Source organism: Hyperolius riggenbachi, chromosome 3 (genome assembly GCF_040937935.1).
Source record: "Hyperolius riggenbachi isolate aHypRig1 chromosome 3, aHypRig1.pri, whole genome shotgun sequence".
Lineage (NCBI taxonomy): Eukaryota > Metazoa > Chordata > Amphibia > Anura > Hyperoliidae > Hyperolius > Hyperolius riggenbachi.
Genome location: NC_090648.1, coordinates 512,984,591 through 513,002,523, shown reverse-complemented (window position 1 = coordinate 513,002,523; position 17,933 = coordinate 512,984,591). Strand labels below are relative to the sequence as shown.

Here is a 17,933-nt window from a genome sequence, read left to right as displayed (position 1 = left end):
TAATTTCCTTTGCTAAGCTCATTGCAATCTACATACACGATCCAGAGAGAATTGCTCATTAAATTCTCATTCATTTTGAAATTGAAGTTCAAGTCCAGTAAAAACATACTGTATATAAGGAGTGATGATTTTCCTGCTAGCTCCTCAATCTGAATATTTATAATTTAGGTAAAGAAGATCCATGAGAATGAGAAACGTCTGGAGGCCGGAGACCACACCTTAGAACTCCTCACTCGTGACTTTGAGAAGAACTACAACATGTACATCTTCCCTGTTCACTGGCAGTTTGGCCAGCTGGACCAGCACCCCATCGATGGGTAGGTTAAGCCTTTGGTTGACTGTGGTTTATAATACATTGGTCAAGGGTTTCTTAAAAGTACAGGCCTGTGTATTAGAGGGGCTCACAAGATAATGTCCCTACCATAATCTTAATCTAGCATTCCTACTCTAGCCTAGGGTCAGTTTGGAGACAAAGCCAGGTCATTTGCCAGCATGTTTTTGGGATGCCACAGGAAGCCAGCGGGTCTGAGGGAAACATTGGCAAATATGGGGAGAACATACAAATCCATACAGATAGTGGCATGGCCAAGATTTGACACTAACATTGCAAGGCAAGGAATTAAGCAGTAGAGATAAAAGACGTTATGACTTAACAATGTGGCTTGAGTGCCAACTAAAACAGGCTACAAAAGTGTTCTGTGTTTTCAAGATGATTTTGTAAGCGTTCAGAGTTTGGATTCAGCCTGACTCTCGTTTTTCCCCTTCTACATCCACAGATATCTCTCCCACACCGAGCTGTCTCCTCTCCGCGCCCCACTCATCCCCATGGAGCACTGCACCACCCGTTTCTTCGATGAGTGCGACCTTGACAACGACAAATACATTGGCTTGGATGAATGGGCTAAGTGCTTTGGAATCAAGGATGGTATGTGATGCTACAGCATATTTACGTGTGACCGCAACAACCCGCATCAGACCAAACATAATACTGGTTGTGCAATGACATCTCCTTGAAGTACATAGTGGTATGGTTCTGAACGCACCTCATGCTCTTTAGCTGTCTCTCTCATTTTAGGGGGTGACTCTTATTGATACAGAGCAAAATGGCACAGGGGTGCACCATGTGCTGCCATAGGCTGTATAGTGTATTATGGATATAGCGGTGCTCAGACAGCAATTTGGGCGGAGTCAATTACTACAAACCTAGCTGGCAGCCGAATGATGTCTTTCCCCTGAGTCCACGGCGGCCTAGAAGGGGAATAGTAATTAATGCCACTGGGACTTTTGCAGGGACAGGGTGAACCGTTTTTTTTGGCTTCACCCTGCATCCAAATTTCCCATTTTGCATGTATGAAATTCTTATACCCAAAATTATGTGCAAACAGAAGATGATTGTTGCTCACACCAACTATGTACTGTTACATAGTTTTAATTATTTGGGTTGAAAAAACACATCTATCCGTCACATTCAACCAATAAATGAGATACAACACCCGCCTGCACTCTCACATACCCCTGTTGATCCAGAGGAAGGTGAATAACCCTTACAAGGCATGGGCCAGTTAGCCCCCAAAAGGAAAAAGAATCCTTCTCGACTCCAGATGGCAATCAGGTAAAATCCCTGGATCAACGCCAGCGGGAATTACCTAGTAATTATAGCCGAGGATGTCTGTAGGGGTTGGGTAACTATAGTATGTCTGTATGAGCCCTGGGGCAAAAGCTACTCAACAGATTAATGAACTGCTGAGTTGGATTTTCCCAGCCAGATTTTAAAATTCTTAACTCTCAACTCACAGAGGTGAACCTGCACCTGTCTAACCTCAACATGCACGTTCATAAATACAGATATTGTTTGAAAGATCATTGTTAGACAGATCCTGTACGCAGGTCTCACTAACTGAAGCCCATACTTGACTTATTGTATAGATATTGTAGATATTGTTGAATACTCATTTGGAAAGAACTGCCTGATATTTTAGTTTTGGATTTTTTCAACAGCAGAAGCCGATGTCTAAACGTTCCCATATATCACTCGATGTATGGGCAGATCCACCATTAGATAGATCCCTCTCTGATCAGAGAGGGATCTGTTTCCTTCCCATACTCTGTACACTGATTTCCGATAATTTTCAGAATAAAATCTATCAGAAATCGGGCTAGATTTAGCGTTCTCCACCGCCTCCGTCTGCCAGGCAGCCCCTCCAAAGGATATGAGTGTCCGACCGTGCCCAGTGTTATAAACTCACCTCTTTGCTGGTACGACTCCTGACCTCCTCTTGTGTCCAGCATCACAGCAAGCGTCTGTCCCAGGTGGCACCAGGCTCATGTCGTGACGTCACATGGTTTAAGTCCTGGTGCTACGCAGTACAGGCAATTGCGATAACGGCTGACACAGCGGTTATGCAGGAGAAGGCCAAGAGTCATGCAGTCAGAGAGGTGAGATTGTAAAACACTGCACACAAGCACAAGGGGACACTTTATACTTGGGGGGGGGGGGGGCACCGGCTGGGGTACATTGGTCATTGCAACATAAAACTCCATAACTGCTCTTGCCCCAATCAAGCACTTGTGACCGAGATTTTCCAGCATGCCCGATCAATACTTTTGGTCAATTTCAGCCTGAAATCAATCGAAACATCGATTGGGTGGATATGCTGTGGCACTGATTTTCCTGTGATTCCATCATCCCGCAAAAATCGCCTGATGAAGGGCCACCTTTACTGCTTCAGCCTCATCTAACTACAACATTATCCCCACCCTTTCACTAACCATGAACTTCCCTAGGTTCTAGGCCTAACCTTGCCCGCTTCCTAAGCACTGCCTACTCAGTGACCCTAACCCAAACCTTTTGCCTAATCTTAACCCTTCATCCAAGCGTGACAGTGAAAGTTTTACTGTTTCTGAAAAAATAAAATAACTGTCGAAGCCTAACATATCTGTATTTCTCTCTTTGCAGAGGACGTTGACCAAGACCTGATCGTCTAAGCCCCATCAATGGATTTTTGTCTCATCTGAATTTATTTGTGTAATATTTTATTTTGTATCTCCTCTTTTACACTCTAGTTTTTAATATTTGTCTCTCGGGTTGGGCGGCAAAACAAAACAACAAAAAAGGAAATGGTGCTAACTGTAGAACAGATATTATTAACGGTGCTAAGACCAACGGGAACAGGACGCTTCAGCTACTGGAGGAGATGATGGCTTGTCGCCACTTGCCCAGAAGTCCATTGATTGACCAGTTCAGATTTCTTCCTCTCTTTCTCTCTCTCTCTGTTGTCTTCACCTGTCCGACTCCCAACTTTCGAATCCTTTCACACTTCCCGAGAACAAAGATTGAATTCAATGGCTTTCAATACCGGCTTCCGATCGTTTTATTTTTTTCAAAATGAAAATATAAGAACAAAGACTTTTTTTTGAAATCTGAGTTGCTTACCTTCTTCTTTTAAACCAAGGCTACCCATGGAAATAAATAAATAAATAAGTAAAGGAGTGTTAAAGCTGGACTTTAACCCCTTCACTGCTGGAGTAGCCCCCCAAAAATTGCAGAGACACTCTAGCAATGAAGGGGTTAATCCTGACTCATCCCACCTTGGGTCAGGCAGGTGGTGGGATCTGACCTTTGACAGGGGCCTCCTTACGCTCTCTCTTGGGGGGTTGGGGAGGCCCGTGTCTGAGCTGCGCACAAATCTGGGTCATCTGGAATGTCAATTTCAACATTTTTTTTAGACAATTTGGCGTAAATGAATCAGAAGACTCCGTAAAGAATAAAAGACTGAAAAATCTCTCTTTTTCCTTTTTTTGGGTTTCCTGTAGTTGTGCTGTGTCTCTTTCACTCTTTACCAATGAAATAAAATCTATACATGTGGATAGAGGCTTCTTATGCAAAAGCTGGTACTGGTCCCGAGATTGATTATTGTACCCTGTTGTACAAACAATACAGAAATATTGCCCTTTTGCTTTTTTTTTTTTATAAATCAAACTTCTTTCAAGTAGTGATGAGCACAAATTTCACATAGACGTAATTTTGCATCGAAATTCGCAATATCAATGCAAAATTGTAATGCAAAATTTTGGGAAAGATCATAATTTCATCTGTAATTGCAATCATTCGTAATTTTGTGCTGACCCTAGTGGTTAATAGCAAAGCCCAATACAAGCTATTGCCACCAATTTGCTACACATGTTAAAGGGAATAGGGGTTCAGAATTTTTTTCTAAAGACCTTGTCGTTTTTGAGAAAATGGGTTTGAAAATGCAAAGGAAAATTGTTTTTTAAACAGTCATTTTTCTGAGTTTAAAAAACATTTTTCCTTTGCATTTTTTTAAAATCGATGTTCTCAAAAACTACAAGGTCTTTTTGAAAAATGACTTTTTTTGACTTGTACCCACTAGTCTCCTTAACACACGTAGCACTTTCAGTGACAATAGATTGTATGGGGGCTTTGTTATTCAATAAAGTTGGCCCGAAATTATGCAAAAATTACACAAAATTATGAATGATTGCACAAAATCAAATGAATTTACAAATCGTAATTACATATAGGTGTAATTGCAAAAATGTACGTGAAATGTCACGTAATCGTAATTAGCTGCTTACGATCATTACTACTTTCAGACTACTTGCCAGTGCGGGTTTGAATCTAATCAGTTTCTCAAACATTTAAGAAATTTTTGAAATATAATTGTTCAAGTTGCCGGATCACTATCATGAACGATTGTAAAATGTAAAGTATGTGTGTAGATTTATCCCAGGTTACAAAGCACTACGAACCACCTTTCCAGTGCATTTTAGTCTGGGACAAATGTATATTTTATACATGAGCATACACATGTATGTTATGTTTTACATTATTTTTATTTTAAAAGTACCCACAATAATGGGCCTTTAATTGAGACTGGCAGTAAAAAAAAAAGGGGGAGGGGGGGGTTACCCACCTGGTTTGTTAATACTACTATCATATAGAGGTACATGGAGGTACCCACACATTCCTGGTTGCCAATGGATAAAATTATGATAATTTTCAACACTTCTGGGAAATTCTAAAAAAAAAATAAAAAAAAATTGTGAAAATAAAAAAATAAGCAATGATCCTGAGTATGTCCCTTCCAGAAAAGAGGTGGTATATCCCTTATAAGAAATAATTATAAAGTCGCTGAACCCCCCCTCTGCTCCTCGAGGCAATCCCAGGCAGCTCATGCACACTAAAATATAACTAGATGTTTAAGGAAATTGGTGGGATAAATTATTTCATGTACCAATGTAGGTGTCCAATCACTGTTGGGAATACACCTGGATTTTACCACTGGTGACTAATCTCAATGCGGGGGGGGGGGGGGGGGGGGGAGAAGGGGGTTTGAAGCATCAAAATGAGGTCTCACAAAATGGTCTTTAATTGAAAATACAAATTGGGTTATGAAAGAGTTGTTGCCAGCTAATATTTTTGTGCGGATCTTTGATACACAGTATGTATCAGAGCACTCAGAGGGGGTGTCCAAAGGGTACATAGTGGTATCGGCAGCACTTAAGGGATGGCGGGATGGTGTAGTGGGTAAGGGCTCTGCTTCTGACACAGGCAACCAGGGTTCGAATCTCGGCTCCTGCTGTTCAGTAAGTCAGCACCTATTCAGTAGGAGACCTTAGGCCAGTCTTCCTAACACTGCTACTGCCTATAGGGCGCGTCCTAGTGGCTGCAGCTCTGGCGTTTCGAGTCCGCCAGGAGAAAAGCGCGATATAAGTGTTCTTTGTTTGCTGTGTTTGTTAAGGTGCATGAACTTAATCCACGACCAAAAGACCAACCACACGACTTGTTGTTTGCACAACCATTACATACACACGCGCTGACCAACTAAACAGCCAACTCATTTAAATACTGCGTGCGCACCATACCCCACATTCATAAAAACAACAAGTCATTCAAACGACTTGTAGACACGTGGACAACCTGCCCAAAAGTTGGTCAGTAGATCCATCGGTTCGATCAGACAAACCGCCCACTATCAGTAGGTCGTCTAGTCATTTATTGCCTGTTCACACGCCCAACCTATCGTCCAACAGACAATTTAGATCGATAGTTGGGCAGATTGTGTTGCACTACAGGCTGAATATGAGGACACTACAGGAAGTATCTAATGACACTACAGGAAGTATCAGATACCATCATCTGATAGGACTACAAGGGGCAGACATGTAATGGGAGGTGCTAGTAGAGAGGACATTACTATTTCAGGATAGGGCGCAGGTCAAAATCTGTACTTACAATCACTTACCCTCTGCACAGAAAACACTCACAGCAAGCTGCAACTCTAGTAGCGATAAAACAACCAGGTTCCAAAACTGTAGGCTTTTAGCTTCCAAAATGGATTGTAAACTTACCAAACACACAAGAGGAGAAACTCACTCCCAAACAGTTCTCTGCTGCTTTATAAAGCCTGCAGGCTGCTTATAAGCCACACCTAGCTTGCAGTGATTAATAAAGCAAGCTGAGCAAGTCAGCACGTCGTTGGAGAGGGCTTCAGTTGCATATAGACAATGGCTATATGACCAGCAGGGGGCACCAGCGTGCAGGATATTCCCTCTCATCTGCCCCCCTCCTAACTAAACTGCATGGGATACTACAATAAAATTAAAAACAATGGTGCATGAGCCAGCCTGGGGCCCCGGGAACTCTCACTGCCCGGGGCCCCAGAACCAGCATCTAACACCATATGTGAGCGCAGCCAAAACCTTGGAGCTGCCACCTCCAAGGCCTGTCTCCTACTGCTCTAAAACTTACCAAACACACAATTGGAGAACCTCACTCCCAAACAGTTCTCTGCTGCTTTATAAAGCCTGCAGGCTGCTTATAAGCCAATGAGAAATGCACACATATGTTACACCTAGCTTGCAGTGATTAACCTTCCTGGCGGTAAGCCCGAGCTGAGCTCGGGCTATGCCGCGCAGGAAGATATCTCAGCCCCTGATGGAGCGATTTGCTCCATTTAAAATGCTGTACGCGCAGCTAGCACTTTGCTAGCCGCGCGTACAGCTTGATCGCCGCCGCTCTGCGGCGATCGCCCGTACGCAGCGGCGCAAGAGGGCCCCCCCCCCGCCAGAGCCCTGCGCTGCCCGGACCAATGAGTTCCGGGCAGCGCTATGGGCTGGATCGGAGGTGTCTGACGTCAGGACGTCGGCTGACGTCCATGACGTCATTCCGATCGTCGCCATGGCGACAGGAGAAGCCAAACAGGGGAGCGCGTTATATACGCGTTCCCCTGTTTGCTATTGATGCCGGCGACGATCGCACTAGAGGGACACATGCGCCCTCTAGTGGTGTTTCATGTAGCTACCACTCTGGTAGCTTTACATGAAACACAAAAAAAAAAATTAAAAAAAAAAGGATTTTTGCCATTTTGGCAAAAAAAAATTAACCGCCAGGAGGGTTAATCAAACAGAAGCTGAGCAAGTCAGCCAGTCGTTGGAGAGGGCTTCAGTTGCATATAGACAATGGCTATATGACCAGCAGGGGGCACCAGCATGCAGGATATTCCCTCTCATCTGCCCCCCTCCTAACTAAACTGCATGGGATACTACAATAAAATTAAAAACAATGGTGCATGAGCCAGCCCGGGGCCCCAGAACCAGCATCTAACACCATATGTGAGCGCAGCCAAACCCTTGGAGCTGCTGTATGCAACAACATTCTGTACTGGACCATTTCACCAGCACTGAGGTTCCCTTAGAAAGGGTCCCTTCTCTACCTATACTAATCAGGAAGCAAGAAAATATTTCATGCTCATAACTTGAGATTCCCGCTGAGGCACTGTAAAGTTTCTACCATTATAGGCAACACATGCATGCACATAAATCAGTCTAAAATCTCCAAGGAGTGACAAATTGCACTAATTATACCATTACATAAATGAGCTGTGGGGACAAGAGAGCTACAGCCTGCAGCCAGACCACAATGGCTGTTAAGAAATTCACACAAGAAAGGATAGCAGTGCTCATCCTGCTTTAAGATCAGGGTTTTAAAAAGGAAATCTGGTGCTGAGGGGAGTGGTCAATTTCCATACAACAAATCAATAACTCTCTGTGCTCACAGCGAGCTGGAACCCTATTAACAATAAAAACAATTAGGTTGCAAATTTATATTCAGTTGCAAAAATGGAGGATATTGGCTTCCAAAATGGATTGCGTGCAAGAACATTCTGTACTGCACCCTTCCACCAGCATTGAGGTGTCGTCCTTAGAAAGGGTTCCTACTCTACCTATACCAGTCAGCAAGCAAGCAAACAATTCCTGAACCTGGGATTCACACACAGGCACGGTCAGGCTTCTACAGTGAACACATGCATGCACATAAATCATAGTTACAGACTACCCAGCAAGCTCATGATCAATCAGAACTAGTAGTGAGGACCAAAAAGCCTAAAGACTAAAATGCTACGCAAAACAAAACTCATATGCTCACTACAATCTGAATAATCACAAATACCTTCTGTTTTAAAAAGGCAGACTTTTGTTTTGCGCATAAATCATGAAATCTACAGTCTCCAGTTTATTGGTTACTGTTTAATGGAATTCAGTTAAAAGCCTTTGCACCAGCTGGACAGACAGAGGCAGAAAGGGCAATGAACAATGATTGCAATAAGCATGCTCATTAATAATTTTATGAACTAAATCTAAATAATTATGAATAATCAGAGAAGTTGCAAGCTTACCAATCGAATAGGGAGGTGACGAGAGAAGTCCTGTATACAGATATGTGAGAAGGGAATTTTTAGTGGTGGACAAAGTTGTGTGCAGAGCAGAGCTTACACCTGGGGTATACAATACAATAATAATACAATACAATAACATTTGTAAAGCGCTTTTCTCCCATAGGACTCAAAGCGCAGTAGTGCCTACTAGTGAGGAGAAGTCTCAGCCTCATCAGCATATATAAGTAGTAACAAAAAAACAGATGCATTTATTATTTTCCTGAGTCATGCCTGCCTATAAATGGAGAAAAGAAGAGGTCCAAAGACAGAGCCCTGAGGTACACCCAGACAGATATCGTGGAGAGAACGTATGTTTAAATTAAAAACAGGAAAATATTCAGGAAAGTGTTTGGCATTTGGAGCGTGGCCAACAGTGTCAAACTGAGAAGACGGATCAAGAAGAGAAACCATGCAGTAATGGCCTTTGGATTCGCCAGTAGAGAGATGATGGAGATCATAAGCGACTTTGGTGAGGGCTGGTTTGGAGAAATGGTGTGGAAGCCAGAATGGAGTTTGAAGGGAAATAATCAGCTAAATCCACATGGACATAATGGTCCAATCATTTAAATATGAACAGGAGATGTGCACGGGGTAGTAGCTAGTGAGGCTCCAGGATCTATGATCCCCAAACCTGTCCTCAAGGCCCACCAACAGTGCATGTTTTGTGGAAATCCACAGAGGTAGGTAATCAGCTCTGCTGAGACACTAATTACCCCACCTGTGAATGTTTGTGGTTTTCTGCAAAACATGTACTGTTGGTGGCCTTGAGGACAGGGTTGGGGAACTCTGATTAGAGGATCACAATATGATGCATAATAGGACAATACACACATTAAAGGCTTTGTATTCCACTGATCTGCCTTTGAAATAATTGTGGTTGGGTAGACATGGGTAGATAACACCACCATAAATAATACATGATAAAGGAGAGCCAGAAAATGTGAGCACCCAAAAATAACCAGCAGTAGAACGTCGGCAAATTTATGGTAAATGCCGGTAAATATTTTACTTTTTCAGTGCTAATATTGATAGCAAAATATTGGTAATAGATACTGATATTTTACTACAGCTAAACCTATTCTCACACTGAACTCTCCCTCTACTGAGTAAAGACCTTAACCACTCCCCCTGGATGCCTAACCTTAACCACTCCCCCTGAATGCCTAACCTTAACCACTCCCCCTGGATGTCTAACCTTAACCACTCCCCTTGGATGCCTAACCTTATCCACTCCCCCTGAATGCCTAACCTTAACCACTCCCCCTGCATGCCTAACCTTAACCACTCCCCCTGGATGCCTAACCTTAACCACTCCCCCTGAATGCCTAACCTTAACCACTCCCCCTGGATGTCTAACCTTAACCACTCCCCTTGGATGCCTAACCTTAACCACTCCCCCTGGATGCCTAACCTTAACCATTCCCCCTGAATACCTAACCTTAACCACTCCCCCTGGATGCCTAACCTTATCCACTCCCCCTGAATGCCTAACCTTAACCACTCCCCCTGCATGCCTAACCTTAACCACTCCCCCTGGATGCCTAACCTTAACCACTCCCCCTGGATGCCTAACCTTAACCATCCCCCTGAATGCCTAACCTTAACCACTCCCCCTGGATGCCTAACCTTAACCACTCCCCCTGCATGCCTAACCTTAACCACTCCCCCTGGATGCCTAACCTTAACCACTCCCCCTGAATGCCTAACCTTAACCACTCCTACTGGATGTCTAACCTTAACCACTCCCCTTGGATGCCTAACCTTAACCACTCCCCCTGGATGCCTAACCTTAACCATTCCCCCTGAATACCTAACCTTAACCACTCCCCCTGGATACCTAACCTTATCCACTCCCCCTGAATGCCTAACCTTAACCACTCCCCCTGCATGCCTAACCTTAACCACTCCCCCTGGATGCCTAACCTTAACCACTCCCCCTGGATGCCTAACCTTAACCATCCCCCCTGGATGCCTAACCTTAACCACTCCCCCTGGATGCCTAACCTTAACCACTCCCCCTGCATGCCTAACCTTAACCACTCCCCCTGGAGGCCTAACCTTAAATATTGGGGGCCAGTCACAATGCAAAATACGGGTATAAATAACGGGCACAAGCACATTGCCGTTTTTTCAATGGCACCTATTGTGGCACCCAAACTTTCACTGATCATGGGCACCCAAGTTTCCTGTTTCCATTATATCAACCTTTTTGCTGTTGATAAAGAGGCCATGTGGTTCCAAACCACTGGCTGCTAATTGCTGCAAAAGACTAAATATAATTTATGTATAAATTGCCAGCTCTAAAGATCTGGTTGCCCAATCGTCCTTCCTGTCCTCATCTTAGTTTTAAGAAATGCACTTTTTGGGGCAGCATTTGGCCTGAACATAGACCACCATGCAGGTATTCTTCATCGGAGAAGGTAACAGTCCTGTCCTTAGTAACAGATATACACCACAGTGGTGACATCTTGTCCCAGTTGTGCGACTAGCTGCTTTCACAAGGCTCAAAAAGACCCACCAACAGCTGAGCAGCCGAGCGTTGGGCAGCCAGGAAGGCACAGACGCTCTTGGCAGCAGCTGAACTGGCGGGCACCCATGCTTTGTGCAGACGGGAAGTCTTGCCCAATGTTCTGGCTGTCCTGACCAGACACGGACCTCACAGGGAAGTCAGCCATTGTATCACACAAAGGGCTTTCCTGGGATCACCCTGAGCTGACGGCAAGTGTCCAGAAAGCAGAGAAGCTCCATTACTGAGGAGTTAAAGCACAAGCAAAGGGGAATAACAACAAGCAGACCGACAATAAGGCAAAATCCCTGTAATGAAAACATATTGAAGACTTGCTTTTTAAAATGACACAGTTTCAAAGGTTTTATTTTTGAATAGACATTTACACTGAATAGACAAGAGCCTTTTCAGTCAAGTCCCTCTCCAGAACTTGGGGTGTAAACAATGTTACCAGGGCCGCATAACTACTGCGGAGAAGTCCTTGCAGCCAAAAGGGGGGCTCTGGTTGTGTGTGTGTGGGGGGGGGAGTGTGTGTGTGTATGTGTCTGTGTGTGCGTGCGCGTGTGTGTGGGGAGGGTTCTTCTCACTCACCACCTAATTGTGTAGTGTGTGTAGGGGGAGGGGAAGTGGCATGTGTGTGTGTGTGTGTGTGTGTGTGTGTGTGTGTGTGTGTGTGTGTGTGTGTGTGTCCGTCCATGTGTGTGTCCGTGTGTGTGCGTGTGTGTGTACAGTGTGTGTGTGTGTGTGTGTATACTGTGTGTGTGTGTACAGTGTGTGTGTATACTGTGTGTGTGTGTGTATACTGTGTGTGTGCGTGTGTGTGTCCGTCCGTGTGTGTGTGTGTGTGTCCGTCCATGTGTGTGTGTGTGTGTGTGTGTGTGTGTGTGTGCGTGTGTCCGTCCATGTGTGTGTGTGTGTGTGTGTGTGTGTGTGTGTGTATCCGTCCATGTGTGTGTGTGTGTGTGTGTGTGTGTGTGTGTGTGTGTGTGTGTGTGTGTGTGTGTGTGTGTGTGTGTGTGTCCGTCCATGTGTGTGTGTGTGTGTGTCCGTCCATGTGTGTGTGTGTCCGTGTGTGTGTGTGTGTCCGTGTGTGTGTGTGTGTGTCTGTGTGTGCGCGCGCGGGGGGATCTACTCAGTCGTCATCTAATACAGACCCCTCCTTCTTCCAGAACAAGTGTTGGTGTGGCCATTCTTTGTGGGTGGGAGGAGTCCTTCCCACCAATTTCGGACAGGAAATGATCCAAACCACCGATCTGGTGGCCACAGGGTGGCATCGATATCTTCCGGATTCGATCATTACGGTTGATTCGGATGAATATCGATGCCGAAAAACTGAGTAATGTATGGGCACCCTTAACCCTTGAAACACACATACAGATATTTCATTGGTTCATTTATTTTTCAATGAGTGCATGATTGTATATAGTATATTCATGTTTAGTTAGCATTTCCTTTTCGACTTATTACTAGGACTTATTTGAAAATCAGATGATTTTTTAGGTCATATTCATATAAAAACATTGAAAATTTGAAAGGGTTCATAAATGTTCAAGCATCGCTGTACACAACCCGACAGATGAGCCACCCTGCCCTGATCCTCAGGGACGGATTTCTGGAAAGGCCACAAAGGCCAGAGCCTAAGGCGCTGAAAAAGCAGAAGGGCAGCAGGACTTGGGGAGAGAAGAGAGGCCACATGTCAAAATAAATCATCTCTCCTGCTCGAAGCCGCCCTGATTTGCTGCACACAGCCTGAATACCAGAGCTCCGTGCATCTTACTTACTTCCTGGTGTGCGGTGAGACAGCACTATCTCCTGTGCTGCACACACAGCCTGAATTCCAGAGCTCCATGCATCTCCCCTACTTCCTGGTGTGCGATGAGACAGTGCTATCTCCTGTGCTGCACACACAGCCTGAATACCAGAGCTCCATGCATCTCCCTTATTTCCTGGTGTGCGATGAGACAGTGCTATCTCCTATGCTGCACACACAGCCTGAATACCAGAGCTCCATGCATCTCCCTTACTTCCTGGTGTGCGATGAGACAGCGCTATCTCCTGTGCTGCACACACAGCCTGAATACCAGAGCTCCATGCATCTCCCTTACTTCCTGGTCTGCGGTGAGACAGTGCTATCTCCTGTGCTGCACACACAGCCTGAATACCAGAGCTCCATGCATCTCGCTTACTTCCTGGTGTGTGATGAGACAGTGCTATCTCCTGTGCTGCACACACAGCCTGAATACCAGAGCTCCATGCATCTTACTTCCTGGTGTGCGGTGAGACAGTGCTATCTCCTGTGCTGCACACACAGCCTGAATACCAGAGCTCCATGCATCTTACTTCCTGGTGTGCGGTGAGACAGTGCTATCTCCTGTGCTGCACACAGCCTTAATTCCAGAGCTTCGTTCATCTTCCTTACTTCCTGGTGTGAGATGAGACAGTGCTATCTCCTGTGCTGCACACACAGCCTGAATACCAGAGCTCCGTGCATCTCCCTTACTTCCTGGTGTGCAATGAGACAGTGCTATCTCCTGTGCTGCACACACAGCCTGAATACCAGAGCTCCATGCATCTTCCTTACTCCCTGGTGTGTGATGAGACAGTGCTATCTCCTGTGCTGCACACACAGCCTGAATACCAGAGCTCTGTGCATCTCCCTTACTTCCTGGTGTGCGATGAGACAGTGCTATCTCCTGTGCTGCACACACAGCCTGAATACCAGAGCTCCGTGCATCTCCCTTACTTCCTGGTGTGAGATGAGACAGTGCTATCTCCTATGCTGCACACACAACCTGAATTCCAGAGCTCCGTGCATCTTCCTAACTTCCTGGTGTGCAATGAGACAGTGCTATCTCCTGTGCTGCACACACAGCCTGAACCCCAGAGAACCGTACATCTTCCTTACTTCCTGGTGTGTGATGAGACAGTGCTATCACCTGTGCTGCACACACAGTCTGAATACCAGAGCTCCGTGCATCTTCCTTACTTCCTGGTGTGCGATGAGACAGTGCTATCTCCTGTGCTGCACACACAGCCTGAATCCCAGAGCTCCATGCATCTCCCTTACTTCCTGGTGTGAGATGAGACAGCGCTATCTCCTGTGCTGCACACACAGCCTTAATTCCAGAGCTTCGTTCATCTTCCTTATTTCCTGGTGTGAGATGAGACAGTGCTATCTCCTGTGCTGCACACACAGCCTGAACCCCAGAGAACCGTACATCTTCCTTACTTCCTGGTGTGTGATGAGACAGTGCTATCACCTGTGCTGCACACACAGTCTGAATTCCAGAGCACCGTGCATCTTCCTTACTTCCTGGTGTGTGATGAGACAGTGCTATCTCCTGTGCTGCACACACAGCCTGAATACCAGAGCTCCATGCATCTCCCTTACTTCCTGGTGTGAGATGAGACAGCGCTATCTCCTGTGCTGCACACACAGCCTTAATTCCAGAGCTTCGTTCATCTTCCTTACTTCCTGGTGTGAGATGAGACAGTGCTATCTCCTGTGCTGCACACACAGCCTGAATACCAGAGCTTCGTTCATCTTCCTTACTTCCTGGTGTGAGATGAGACAGTGCTATCTCCTGTGCTGCACACACAGCCTGAATACCAGAGCTCCATGCATCTCCCTTACTTCCTGGTGTGAGATGAGACAGTGCTATCTCCTGTGCTGCACACACAGCCTGAATACCAGAGCTCCATGCATCTTCCTTACTTCCTGGTGTGCAATGAGACAGTGCTATCTCCTGTGCTACACACACAGCCTGAATACCAGAGCTCCATGCATCTTCCTTACTTCCTGGTGTGTGATGAGACATCGCTATTTCCTGTACTGCACACACAGCCTGAATTCCAGAGCTCTGGTTATCTCCCTTACTTCCTGGTGTGAGATGAGACAGTGCTATCTCCTGTGCTGCACACACAGCCTGAATACCAGAGCTTCGTTCATCTCCCTTACTTCCTGGTGTGAGATGAGACAGCGCTATCTCCTGTGCTGCACACAGCCTTAATTCCAGAGCTTCGTTCATCTTCCTTACTTCCTGGTGTGAGATGAGACAGTGCTATCTCCTGTGCTGCACACACAGCCTGAATACCAGAGCTCCATGCATCTCCCTTACTTCCTGGTGTGCGGTGAGACAGTGCTATCTCCTGTGCTGCACACACAGCCTGAATACCAGAGCTCCGTGCATCTCCCTTACTTCCTGGTGTGCGGTGAGACAGTGCTATCTCCTGATGATCCCGGGACATACCAGCTTCACTACCTTCAGTGCGTAGAGAAGAATTTATGATTCGGTAAGGTTTACATTCACAGGAATATCAGCTCCACTTTACAACTCAAGTTGAGCTAAACAATATAGCTGGTCAGACTCTGTTAATGACTTGAACCATTCCCTCTTCTCTCTCCCCTGGTCCTTTATCATAATAATGCAGCCTCCATGGGTCTCTCCACCCATAACCACACCTGCTATGGAGGGTGTGGGGAGTCCTGTACTGGAGGGAGGAGGAGCAGTAGTTTGGGTACTCTCAAAGGGCAGAAGTAATTAGCTGCACAAAGCAGGAGCCTTTGCCACTCATTTGTAACACCTGGGCTAACCCATTGACTGGCAACAGACCTGTTTCTCAGTTTCAGTTATACTCACTGTTGATATGCATTGCTTTTTTATGTGCATAAAAGCAAAGCAAACAAGCCAAAATATTGCCATTTATCCCAGCAATATAGTAAGCCAAGCTAAAAAAAACCTGAGATTTTCAGCACAAAAGTACAATTTACTCTCTTGGGCTGGAAAAATTAATTTGAGCCTCGATGAAAAACGATTCGTAGAAGAATTTCAGCGCAGGGCTGGAACCTCCACACTTTATTGTCCGGAGCGAGTGCTTATAATGGTACAGCTATGGAAGTAATGAGTTTCTGCAGACAGGCAGGGGTTATAGCAGCACATCTGCCTGGCTTGTATTATAGCAGCACATCTGCCTGGCCTGTGGTTGGCTGCTGGCAATGGGCTGGGAGGAGGACTCAGAGGGAAGGAATGCAGCTCACAGCCGCAGGAGGAGGGAGGATGCAGCTGGAGGTTCAGGCTGAGAGGGAGCTGATGGATAGCAGGTTGGGAGCATGTTGTGCTATAAGGAAGGGACACCAGCTGCTGGTCACATGACCTTCTCCTAGTAAAGTTTACTCCTCAGTCATGGCAGATAATAGCAGCTGCCACTGCAAAGTAAACAGTGTGCGCCTGAGACAAGCATTATATCTTTACTGAACTCTGCTGAAGAGCTGTGATTACTTTACCCAGCTGCGCTAAAGCGTTCATTATTATTATTACTTAATCTATGTCTTCCGTAGCACTGTACAGAGTAGGGAGGAGAGTATATAGATACATATAGAGTTCACGCACAGTACAAATATCCAGCAACACAAGTGCAGAATTACAGGCATAGTCAATGGGAATACCCTCCTACACTGTGCCCTGAGGCTGAAGCCTCTCTCGCCTCTGCCTTGGTCCGGCCCTGTGCCCCCTCCTACACTGCGCCCCGAGGCTGGAGCCTCTCTCGCCTTTGCCTCGGCCTGGCCCTGCTCCCTCCTACACTGCGCCCTGATGCTGGAGCCTCTTTCGCCTCTGCCCCGCCCTGTGCCCCTTCCTACACTGCGCCCCGAGGCTGGAGCCTCTCTCACCTTTGCCTCGGCACGGCCATGCTCCCTCCTACACTGTGCCCTGAGGTTGGAGCCTCTCTCGCCTCTGCCTCGGCCTCGCCCTGTGCCTCCTCCTACACTGCGCCCTCAGGCTGGAGCCTCTTTCGCCTCTGCCCCGCCCTGCGCCCTCCTACACTGCACCCTGAGGCTGGAGCCTCTCTCGCCTCTGCCTCGGCCCCGCCCTGTGCCCCCTTCAACACTGCGCCCCGATGCTGGATCCTCTCTCGCCTCTGCCTCGGTCTGGCCCTGGGAACCTATTCCACATTTGCATAAATCTTACACTTAACCAATTAGCAGCTTCAAACCAAATGTTTTGTTTAAATGTCGTGCAGCTAAATGAGCGGGTAGCAGGGAGCAGTTATATTCCCTCCCCGACAACTTCTTCTCTTCCTCCACAGGTAGCTCTGAACTTCCGCCATGTCTTCTGGGTCCTCCAGCACCCGAGGCTGAGACACCAAAGTGCGCCCCTCCATCCCTCCACCCCAGCCGTCACACTGATTGCTATTAGACTAATAGGTGTCCCAGGACCCCCCCAACCTCCCCAACACCTTAATCTCTAGTTATCTGGCTTGCAGTCACTGCTATGTATCCCCTTTTCTTATTTCTTTCTGCTTCAAACACAATTGGGAATGACAGCTGAATTAATTGTGCGCCCCCTTCTACACTGCGCCCTGAGGCTGGAGCCTCTCCAGCCTCTGCTTCGGCCCGGCCCTGCATCCGATCACATGATATGACGTGATCTGGATGCAGGAGACCGTGTCAGCATTACAGAGCCACCTGGTGGTGGAAGAGGGGTGATGGAAAAGACTCTTCCATCACCCCTTTTCCACCACCGGGTGGTGCTGTAACGCTCACATGGACTCCTGGATCCTAATCACATGTCATATCATGTGATCAGAACCAAGAAAACATTTCAGGAATAAGTCACCGGCATGGTGGAGGAAGAAGAATCTGGACAGGTATGTATGAGAGCTTCATGCTGCCACTCTACTCTGCCACCACA

General features: G+C 46.4%; 1 protein-coding gene across 2 annotated transcripts in view; it reads left to right on the top strand.

Annotated features, from left to right (window-relative positions):
- Positions 1 to 3,782, top strand: part of SPARC (secreted protein acidic and cysteine rich) — a 44,411-nt gene extending 40,629 nt beyond the window's left edge. For both annotated transcript variants that reach the window (XM_068278393.1, XM_068278394.1), the window contains exons 8-10: positions 169 to 317; positions 777 to 925; positions 2,957 to 3,782. In XM_068278393.1, coding sequence (XP_068134494.1) covers positions 169 to 317; positions 777 to 925; positions 2,957 to 2,985 — 327 coding nt within the window. In that variant the 3' untranslated portion in view covers positions 2,986 to 3,782. The remainder of the gene's footprint in view (positions 1 to 168; positions 318 to 776; positions 926 to 2,956) is intronic.
- The last annotated feature ends 14,151 nt before the right edge of the window (positions 3,783 to 17,933 follow it).